This window comes from Coturnix japonica, chromosome 5, assembly GCF_001577835.2.
Source record: "Coturnix japonica isolate 7356 chromosome 5, Coturnix japonica 2.1, whole genome shotgun sequence".
NCBI classification, from domain to species: Eukaryota; Metazoa; Chordata; class Aves; order Galliformes; family Phasianidae; genus Coturnix; species Coturnix japonica.
Genome location: NC_029520.1, coordinates 40,366,751 through 40,377,857, shown reverse-complemented (window position 1 = coordinate 40,377,857; position 11,107 = coordinate 40,366,751). Strand labels below are relative to the sequence as shown.

The 11,107-nt window shown below is 41.4% G+C and overlaps 1 protein-coding gene across 1 annotated transcript in view; it reads left to right on the top strand.

Moving 5' to 3' along the window:
- Positions 1-1,872: 1,872 nt before the first annotated feature.
- The window catches only part of FBLN5 (fibulin 5), a 43,116-nt gene continuing 33,881 nt past the window's right edge, over positions 1,873-11,107 (top strand). The window contains exons 1-4 of the mRNA XM_015865344.2: positions 1,873-2,349; positions 4,444-4,498; positions 6,160-6,211; positions 7,270-7,512. Of these exons, the coding sequence (XP_015720830.1) occupies positions 2,333-2,349; positions 4,444-4,498; positions 6,160-6,211; positions 7,270-7,512 (367 nt within the window). The 5' untranslated portion in view covers positions 1,873-2,332. The remainder of the gene's footprint in view (positions 2,350-4,443; positions 4,499-6,159; positions 6,212-7,269; positions 7,513-11,107) is intronic.

The following is an 11,107-nucleotide window of genomic DNA, read 5'->3' as shown; positions in this document are numbered from 1 at the left end:
GCTGCTCCAACTGAAGTCTCACCACCATCCTGCACATAAGTGTCAGTAGGTGGTGTTGAAAGATACTCTGTTTACAGGGTAAACAAAAGAGTTTTTGTGTACCAAAAATGCTTTTCTTTATGCAACTCTTCTTACCAAAGAAAGATGTGAGTCTAGCAGGTAGTAGTTACCAAAAGGAACTGCAAAAAAATCACTTAGCCATAACAATCCTTTAATTTAGGAATTACATTCCTTTTATTTAGGAATAAAAAAATCACCACGTTACAAACTAACCCAAGATGTGGTTTGGTGCCCTTTTTATACTCTGGATTTTATCCACTCCAGCTGCCTGATGGAGACAGGAAAAACCAAAACATTTGTACAGTATCCCTTCTTAAGGGAGCCGCTTAGCTGATCGAGGCTGGATTCACCTCCCGTTTGCAGCGCTGGAGCACCTCTTCCAGATGGCTGATGAATCAGAGCTCTTCAGTCTGAGCCAGGAACAGACTTGTGCTGCACCCATGCCGAGATTCTGGCATGCATTAAAGATTTTGCCATGGAAAGCAAGAAAACTTCCACGGAACAGCAAATGAAGTATTAAGAAGTATATGAAACCAGTTCATCCACAAGTATGGATCATCAGAGCATCTGCTTTGCTGTAGAGATATTTCTAATAGCTTCAGTAGATCGTGCACTTAGAATATAACAGGCATGGTGAGTTGTAATCTTGCTGGCTCTCCAGATCATTGAGCAACACTGGTCCTGTGATGGAATGACAACACTACTGACTGTTAACTTTTGCCTAAATGAAAACTCACCCAGTTTTTGCTAGTTTTTTGATCCATGAAAAAAACACGACCAGCTTTGCCAGAATTCTTATGTGTGTGTTTTTCTTAAGCCCTGGAGAAGTTTATTTTAAATAAATTAATTGGTTCTAATTGGTCTGCAAAAATATTGACACCCCAGGGGAGAGTTTACATTTCCATGCAATGCAAGTGATGTAAGGAACAAGCTGTCAAAAGCAGCACTGAGCTTCTGGTGCTGTCATTTCGTTAATCATGTAGATAATGGAACTCTTATCCCATCAGCTCCAATGTGACTTCTGGGTGCTCAGCAGCCCTGAAGCAGCTGAATCATTGTTTCTTATGCTGTGTATCCACACTTTGAGGCCAGTTCTAGGAAAATCTGTCCTAACTGTTTCCCCATAATGATGGAGAGATGTGACAGAGATTTGATCTCATCAGACCTTCCAGTTCCTTGGAAATGAAAGGTTTTCCCAGATGGGGGCTCTACAGAAGTTCAAAGTATTCGTTTTATGTTTATGTCTGCATTTCATTTCTGTGTTCGTTTTGGGTCTAGCATAATCTCTGCAGCATCTGATTGCTTACCTCTCACATCTCGTAAATGTTCTGCTTGACCTGCCGAAGTTGTGCCTTGGGCAGAGTTGCAAAACACCTGAAAAGGGACCATATTTCCTTCCTCTTCAGTCAAAACTGGAGATCTGCAAGATACGTCTTTCCTGAGAAATTTCATTTCAAAACTTCTCCCTTAAGCACGGGGTCAGCCTAAAAAGGACCAGTGTTTGTAGACAAACCATTTGCTCTCCTTTGAACGTTTAATTTGTTTATTCCTGTTTTCAAATAATCCCCAAGCAATATAGTTCCTGTAGCTGTGATTGTCATGAATTCAAGTTATTCACCTCCCAGAGGGTCAGAACTTTCATCGCTATGCCGTTGGCACGAAGCTATGGGTGTTGCATATTCATCGTCCGAGACACCGGCTAGAGGGCCTCAAAAAAGTCTGACTTTTTTTTTTGTTCTCAGAACAAGGAAAACAATCCCTTCCCTTCTCCAGTCCCCTGATAAGAGTTTCTGTCCAATAACGGTGCTCTGTGCTCTGAGGCACATTTAACTGAGAAGTTTGCAGCGGGAGAGGCTTTCCTTCAAGCTGTTAGTGTTTTATCCTGGCAGGCTCCTCGAGATTGTTGTGAGGAGTCTAGCCAGTTGGTGAGCTTTGTAATCTAAACCAGCTGTCCCAGGCTGAGGCCCCCATTTGCATTGTTTAACATACTTAGAAAATGAAGTGTTCATTTTTAACATTCCTCCTCCAATTGGTTTAATGCTGAATTACAGAAGAGAACTAAGCAAAACCAGGTGCTTTCTCTGTATTCTCTCCAGTGTCTGAGGAGGTACGGACTGCTCCCGATCTTCTCCGTTACTTGCTCTTTCATTCTTTGGACTATAAATGACTGAGGAACTGAAGTGCTAGCAGAGGGTAATGTTTGGAAACACTTTCTAGTTATTCATCAGCACGAGCTCTGTTTTTTTTCCACCTTTTCCCAACGGTTTTGGACATGCAAGGATTAAAAAGGTAAGAGCTATGCATGAAACTTCTGTGCTTACTGAAGGGAAACCTACGTGTGGAAAATATCTGTGGAGAGGATTCGATATGCCAATCCACTTGCTGAAGCCATTTGCACGGAGACGGGATCTCAGTGGTCAGAGGTGGGGGAAGACGATCTGTCTGTTATTAAAGCTGAACTCTCTATGACAATTTTCTTCTTGATCTGCGCTTATATTCTGCACTTTAAGAATCCCAGCATCTGTGGGAGTGCTGAATTGCAACAGCGAATGGGTCCCCTGACTGCAGTGATTAATTTGAAGCTAATTAGTTACTACTGCAGAAGTTAATTACTATTTCAAAATACTCTGCCTGCCAGACAAGCTACTGTGACCAGTTGAATATAGCAGTGATACGGTGTGCTGCATGTCTGTTAATAACTCTGGAGGGGATAAGAGAGCTCAGTAACGAGCAAATTGTGATGGTGGCTGCAGACAGAACACGTATGAGGCAATAAGGTCACTCTCCATGCCGGCAGGGAAGCATGTATTACCCTGCAACAACGGAAAGACTGTCTAGAAAAATATGAATTGTGTCTGACTGATTTTACAGTGGGTATTGTTAGCATGCAATAATGTGAAGTGCAGCCCTAGGTATGCGAGGCAGCTAGGTGTGTTAGTGTTCAGCTACAACCTGCTGTACTTCCCTCTAGTGCTGTTACTGCCATATGCAAACTGAGGGTGCAGTCTCTGTATTCTGTGCTACTTTAAAATGACTTCAAAAAGGTTTAAGTAATCAAAATTGAAATGCAAGTGTAGGTGGATAATGCTGTACTTTGAATGCTTTGTGTCAAGGAAAAGTCTGTGTAGAATTTGCTTCTCCTTGTCACTCAGAAGCTGCCAACAGGCACAGCCTATCTATCTCCACAGCACTACGAACAACCATTTTAGAGTTTGTGTTTACTTTTCAGAGTTTGTGTCTGTCTCCACACTCAAAGCAAACGTGTTCAAGTGTGTCAGTCTCTGTGCTTGGTTTTGTCTGGTGCATTTCTAGGTCTTGTTCAGCAGCTCACTTCACACTGGAAATCAGAGACAGCTCTAAAAGAGAAAGTTGGCAGCTCACTGGAGTAGCAGAACTAAGACTATCTAAAATATCTTGTGATTTCTGTGCTGGTTTGTGGGAAACATACACTACTGCCATTCAGAACTAAAATCCAAGCTACGCAAGATTTAGGTTTAACTGCATTGAAAAGAAATTTGATGTAAGGAAGAGGCAAAACAGTGAAACCCACAGTACATAGAGAAAAATCAATTCTTGCTGTCCTGTCCTGGTTTTCTGTCAGTGAATAAATACATGGGGGTGCAGGTTAGGTGACTGGAGAGTCCCATGTATAGCCACAGAGCTCTGTTATTGGGGACCCTCTTCTGTCAGTTGCAGCAAAGAGACTCAGCAAGCCCCAGTAGGTGGTATAACACAGGAGATCTCCACTAAGGACAGCAGCTTCCAGTATCTGATGTCCTGTCATAGTCTGTGTACACACAGGGCAATGTATCACTGAGAGCTGGGGAGAAGGACAAAATCTGACCTAAAGAAAATGGATTAATCTCAAATATAGTCTCCTGGGGATGAAGTGCGGTTTAGCGGTTAGTGCAACTGGCTTGGATTCAGGACCTCCTGCATGTCATCTCTGCAGCCCTGCCAATGAGTTGCACGATGAGCTTAGGCATGGCCTGTTCTCTGGTTTACCCACCTGTAAAATGCAAATAATGTGCATGAAAAACTTTGATATTGTCAAAAGAAAGGTGCCACAGACAGGGGCAACAATGCTCTGCTGAATATTATGCACTTCCTCAGCAAACAGCTTCTCCATGGAACATCATATAAAACAGATTAGTTAGTTGACACGTACAGGCTGATTTTAGTCATAGTTTTATAAAACCAAAGTAAAACTACTGACTGAGATCTGAATGTGGCCCACAATCATATTACTCTCTCTCCAGAGGCCAAAAAACTCTGGAATGCACTGAAGTGTCACTAGAGATTAGTTTCTCTGTGTGTAATTAATTCTGTGTAATGAGCCTGGTTATCAGAAGGTTTTCAGCCTATTTTCTGTGCACATTACAGGATACTGACTGCTTTCACACTGACCATCTGCCTTTCGAGTCCTGGAAAAGCACAGGTGAGAGGTGTACAGAGAGATCTATGCACTGTTATATACTGAAGCACTATATGGCATGAGACTTAACTGGCTAGCAGGTGGATAGGAAGCTCTGTGGTCTGGGGTTTACATGAAAAGGAAGCTGTGTGGTCTAAGGGTTTAGAGGGGAGGACTGGGAGCCAACAGGATTCTGGAGTTGAACATGGACTGAGCTTATTGACTCATCCTTGCCAGCTCAGCAAAATATCTCTACAGGAACCTGGACCTCACTAAAAACCTGATTCTGCTTCTGAACTGAACACTTCTGGAAAACAAAATAAAAGCCATCCCAAGAGAGCAAGGATAGCTCACTTCTGTGGTGGGGAACACCCATGTTTGGAAAACTTAGTCGTGTAAACAGGCATGTTCTGTGCATAGAAGTCTGGCAGACTCTTGCCTTAAGACTTTATTTTTGGACTATGAGCCTGAATGACTGCATCCCAGGTCTTCACTTTAATTTCTGCCCAAAGCCATCTTTGTTCAAGATGCAGAGTTTTTGAGGGTGAGTGGAAGTATAGCAGTCCAGTTCTTGAAATAGCAGAAACATTAGTACTTTGTAGTTCTTTGTGTTCTTGGGCTCCAAGTGGATTTTAAATTAGGAAAAGCAGTTCCCAAAGGCATGTTAAATTTGGATTCCTAGTTGATAATCCAGATACGTTCAATGTCCAGAGCTGTATTTCTAAATACTCTTGCCAAAAGTCTTTGAAATGTAGTTGCAGGTTTTCTTCTGTTACACAAAAGATTTCCTGCACATGGCATCTTTACTGATATTTCTGCGGAAAATAAAATAAAATAAAATAAAATAAAATAAAATAAAATAAAATAAAATAGGAATCTTGAATAGACTCTGTCCCTGTGCCTTCTGGTTACATCAGTGCTTCCTGTTCTCTGGATGCCTCCTGTCCACCTTCCTCAGCATAAACCTATTTTACTGGAAGGATCCACTTGTTCCAGCTGTGTGGCCCACTGCTAAATTGCTGGAGGCCCAGTCAAAAACAAAGGAGAGCAAAGGATCTTTTTAATGGGTTTTGACAAAGGTCACCATTACTGTTGCTGTTTTAGAAATGCTGAAGGACAGTGATGAGGTGCTACAAGTTCCAGCCCTGATGACAACCAGTAGCATAGAACAGGAAGCAATAAGGTTTCCAGTAACCTTGCATGCATAGAACACATGTTGTATAAAGAATTATCCTTTGAAAATTTAAAGGTTTGGTGTGAACTAAAAGCCTTACTTTTTTTAAAGTTTGTTCTGTTTTACATATGGCTTCCTTGTTGAGAAGTGAGTAATGAATTGTCCCCACATGGAGTTCTAGAGTGCGTTAGGAAAGGTAGCTAATGCCTTTAAACTGAGCTCCTTTGTTCTAGCAAAATCAAGACTCCAAAAGTGAATGGTATGGAGTGAGTAGCACATCAGGTGTTGGTTATTCCAGCAGAGTAACAATTTAAGTGGTCACCACCTGTAGGAATTACCTTCTTACTTACGGGGCTGTCACATGTGTTGCAGGTCTTGGGTTTATGCCTTGCTGTCTCCCCTTTTATTTTGGTGTACAGAACTTTGTGGTGTGGTACTGAACAACTGTACTAAGTGTAATGCAGATGAGCATTTGACTCTGAAACCCTCTTTTTTTTTTCCCCCATTTTAGCAACAATGCACTAATGGGTTTGACCTGGACCGTGCCTCTGGGCAATGCTTAGGTAGGACTTAAATTAAATAAATGAATTTAAATTGGGGTTCAGAAATGTTAACTTTGTTAAAATTGTTCTGCTTTTGGTGTGCTTTAGCTGAAAAGTTCTCTCTGTTTGATGTGTGTGTGTGTTTGTTTGCACAGCCTGAGTATATATTTAACTTAGATAACTAGGGATAGTAATTGGCTCAGGGCTTCTCAAATAGCTGTAATGCACTAAGATGGGGAGCTCAGTCCAGCTCCCAATGGCAAGGGTTGTACGTGCTCCTTTTCTTTCTTCTCCAAACCATATATTCGCTGATTTTGTTGGCAGCCTGCACCTGGAGGCCACAGAAGAAGTCTAATGCTGCTCCATGTTGAAACTTTAGGTCAGTCATTGAGGCAACTGTAGGAAGCTTCTAGTATATAGGGCAGCTTTTTCTTCATGAAGACAATTAGAGGGAATCACAGCAATAGACAGTTGCTCTGTAGCAGCAGCCAAACGCATCTTTGCTCCAAGAACCAAAAAGATGTTTGGTTTGGGTAAACTAATTGTAAATTTCTAAATTTGATTCAACAACAATCTCAATTGGAACAGGGAAGAGGCATAACTCACGTCTCCAGATTGAACATCCCTAACTTTTTCTATGGGAGGGAGCCCAGGAGTTCCAAATCAGGATCCAAGTTTCACAGCTGGGCAAACCAAACCACCAGTGTTTGAAATTCTGATCTGCATGTTGTGGTTTGGAGACACCCACAAGCAGGAACAGGCAGTATCATGCTGCAGCCATGTGTAAATGAGAGTTTAAACCAAACATTTATAAGATAACAAGGCAGGCTTTCCTCTCCCCCCCTTTCCTCTAATATTGAATTAAAACAAGTAGAACACAGGATATGTTGATTGTATGGGATGTTCCCAGTTTTAGTATGATCTAACTTCAAAGCAAGACTTAACAAGGAAAGATTAGCTCTTCTGTTCAGAGAAGTAAATTTTTAGCAAAGTCTTGAGGAAAAAATGTGCTAACAATTTTTTTGATAGGTTTCAGGAAGAAGCAATCATTCATTTAACGTTTACCATTTTCATTCCAGATATTGATGAATGTCGGACTATTCCTGAGGCCTGTAGAGGAGACATGGTGTGTGTCAACCAGAATGGTGGCTATTTATGTGTACCACGGACAAACCCAGTGTATCGATCACCATATCTGAATCCTTATTCAAACGTTTACCCACCACCCCCAGCGCCAGGCCCTGTTCCTAACTACCCTACTGTTACAAGACCTCTGATTTGTCGATTTGGTTACCAGTTGGATGAAAACAATCAGTGTGCTGGTGAGTAGCAGTAATCTTTATTTTGTATTTTTATTTACATTGTTTACATTACACCAATCTCTGGTGACTGCTCGGGATTAACGCTGGCGATACAGTTCACTGCTTATTTCTGTGTCTTAGTTGTCCTAATGATAAGGTGTGTTATTTAAACTTGTTTGTGCATGTAGTTAACTTGTTGTAGCTAATTTGTAACAACACAGATAAAACTGACTTGTCTTTTGGGCAGACTCTGCCCTATTCTCAGGAATTTCTGTCAGGACTTGGTTTCAGATAGTGTTCCTCATTGGCTTCCCTTGTGTGGAGACCACAGTGCACGATGGGAGATGTTGGACTGTAGACTCAAATTCAGTTTCTTTTAGGCTAATCTTTCTATACTTGGAAAAGGTTTTGTTTTTTTACACAAGGAGTTTTAAAATCCTGGGGTAACTGGTGTGTTTGCTATAAAAATAAACATACACGCTATTCAGCCCTTTAAAAATAGACCTTCTGATCATAACAAAGTGATCGTCCTAAGTTATGTTGTCTATTGATTTGTGGGCTTCCAGGAGTGTTTTCATTTTGGTATCTTTGATGTAGATGAGTCAGGAAATGGGACAGTTAATAGAAAAGAAGTGCTGAAATCAAAGGGGAAATGAAACCTCTGTATTAAACTCTGGCTGGCTTGCTGCATACAAAGCCATACAAATCAAAACAGGTGGATTTTGGAAACTTTTATAATGCAACTTCCTGCCTATAAAGGTCATGTGTGTTCCTGTTCATGCTCGCAGAAATGTGAGAGCTTCAGCCTTCAGTCAGGTCCATTCACTTCTGTCGCTTTAACTTTCAAATATGGCAATTTAATTGTGAGGGAAAGTTTGAGGAATAGAGATATTAGTAAGCACAGACTGGAAAAGACAGACTGCCATTCGAGTATCACAGTTAGCTGGAGGAAATTTGTGAAGGCCTACATGAGGTTTGAATTTGGGCAGATGATAGATCATATTTGTGTTAGAGGAAGGAAAATGAAACTTAAAGAAAACGAGACCTGGCAGATGGAATGTGCCTCTGCTGAGCTGTGTTTTCATTCTTCATTTAGAGGAATCTTGTGGAGATATTTATTGTGTTAATGCAGTCTCTACTTTTGTACCCCCGTGCCACCAAATGGAAAGCATAGGCTCAAGAGAAATGTATGAAGTACTATATGCCTCAATGCAGAGGTGGCAGAAAGGCCTTATCCCCTCTTAGCAGGATTTTAGTGCAGTTAATGAGAGTGATGTGAAAGCCATGGAGATGAGGCACCAGGGAACCTTGTCCCCAGCCAGCACTGAAACTTCACCCACATCATTCAGGGAAGTCTTAATCACTGAGTCATGGCTATGTCTTACAGTAAGCAAGCAATAAGCACTGCCTATGCTAATGGTATTTTGTTTGCTTATTACTTCCCTGCTCATCAGCATTCAGCATGCTGTTAGGGTATAAAGCACTTCAGGGGTTAATGTTGTGTTGGAAAGGTTGAAGGGAGTAAAGTGGAAGATATTCTACCCAGTAGCTGAACGACTATATGGCTTACAAGTTTGTTATGCTGGTGTTCTGGCATCTCCTTCCAGGACCTTCTTTCCAAATAAAAAATTAGTCACAGGTATTTCCATTAAAGATGATGAGGCTTTTCGCTGTTGGCTTCAGGAGAAGCAGAATTATTCTAATGCCAATGTTTCTGAGAAATATCCAGTTTTTAACAGAGTGCACATTTTCGTCTGGTCAGATATGAGGTTACAGGTCTGGGCCACATTTTCTACTGCTAGGCCAACAGAAATCTTTACTTTCTCTTTGAATTCCAGTCAAAACAATTTATTAAACACAAGTATCTTCCTTGGGAGATTTGCAGCCACAGCTTTGAAACACAGAACTTGTTCAAGAGGCTTCCAAAGGGAAACAGGATAAAAATTTGATCTAAAAGCAATGTAAGACTCACCAAGGTCTTTATTTCCCTCCCCCCCCCNCCCCCCTTTTTTTTTTTTTGTGAGAAGGTCACTCTGTCCCTGCCTGGCACCTGGCCTGCCTGCCTCTGTGAAGAATGTGCACCACAGGGGGTTCAAATAACATTCCCCCTCATGGGGGCTGATATATTCCAACATAGCAAAAAAGAAATACAAACATTTTTTCTCCCTTTCCACCTATTTGGCCTCCTCCTTTCTGAGATGTATGGTCACAGACAGGGGCTGGGTGTCCACATTCCTTTGCCATCCTGTTTGCTGCTCACTCTTACCAATAATCTTTTCACTTACCCCTAGATCTTTCCTTGCACAAGTGCTTCTCAGTGGCACCTGTCGGTCCTGCTTTGCCCACCTTATTCTCCTCTGCATGGTGCAGAATCAGCTGTAGCCATTGCTGCAAATGGCAGAGAAATACTTAGATGATAATTTCATTTTAAATCTGCTATGAGCTTGTTACTTTTACTCCTGAACATGCTGAAGGCCTCATGCCTTGTACGTAAAAGTGTACTGTGTTTTCAACCGCATGAAGTACATGTAAATTTATTCCAAAGGCAGTCAGGAATGATTTACAGCCATAAGTAATGTTGGAATAAAAGACCACATACATGAAAAAGCAATGAACATCTAATGCAAGAGCACTGCTTGAACTATTTGTCTTCTAATGCTACTTTTCTATAAATACTGAATGTTTAGTCTTTATAATGATTTTTCATTCGTGGCACTTGATCTCATAACTGTTGGCAAGATTACGCTGGAGTGAGGGCCCATGTTCGTGCATTACGCGTTGGTAAGCCCAGAGTTCTTTCCAGTTTCCCTTTACTCCACCTCACTGTTTCCTGATTTACAATAATCTTTAAAACATTCCTCAAACACAGATCCTTCAGGGCATTGTGGAAAGAACTGCAATGGGTGGACTAATAACATCGACAGTGTGAGGAGATCTTATAGGTGGGAAGGTATCTTAAGACAGTTGAGTGCTGGAATTAGAGCAAGCAGACTGTAAATACATGGAAGTCCATGTTTGGAAAGATATAAGTGTGAGGCAAGATGAGTATGACCTAGAGATGGAATGAAGAGAAGACAGGGGAAGGAGGTAATTAAAAAAATAAAAAGTGTGGGGGGGAAGCATCATCTTCAAAAAAAAACAAAAAACAACAGGGAAATTGAAAGATGCTATTTCCAGGCATAAGTGAGAATTGTTCTTCAAGGCCTCCCTGTGCAGTAGTCATTGCTTCACCTTTCCTCATTTCTCAGACTGCCAAGACCTCCTACATTCCCCACCTACAGATGCCTGGCCCTACATTCATACAGTGAAACTACTTCCTTCAAAAAATTACCTTTGCACAGATGGATTTTACGTTGTTATCATTTATATTATTGTGAGCATACCTAAGACCCACATCCAAGCCTGCAATCCTGCTGAGCTGACTTGTGCACAATCTCATTAAGAACAGCCTATGCCTAGATGTGTTTTCAAGCAACACTGCAGAACCATATGTGTGTATCTGGGGGAGAGGAGGAAAATGAAGATATTGAAAAGTGAAATGAGGTGCTCAGGTCTTACAGTGGGGCCATGGCTGTGCTGGGACTGGAGCCCAGAATTCCTTATCCAATGCCTTAGC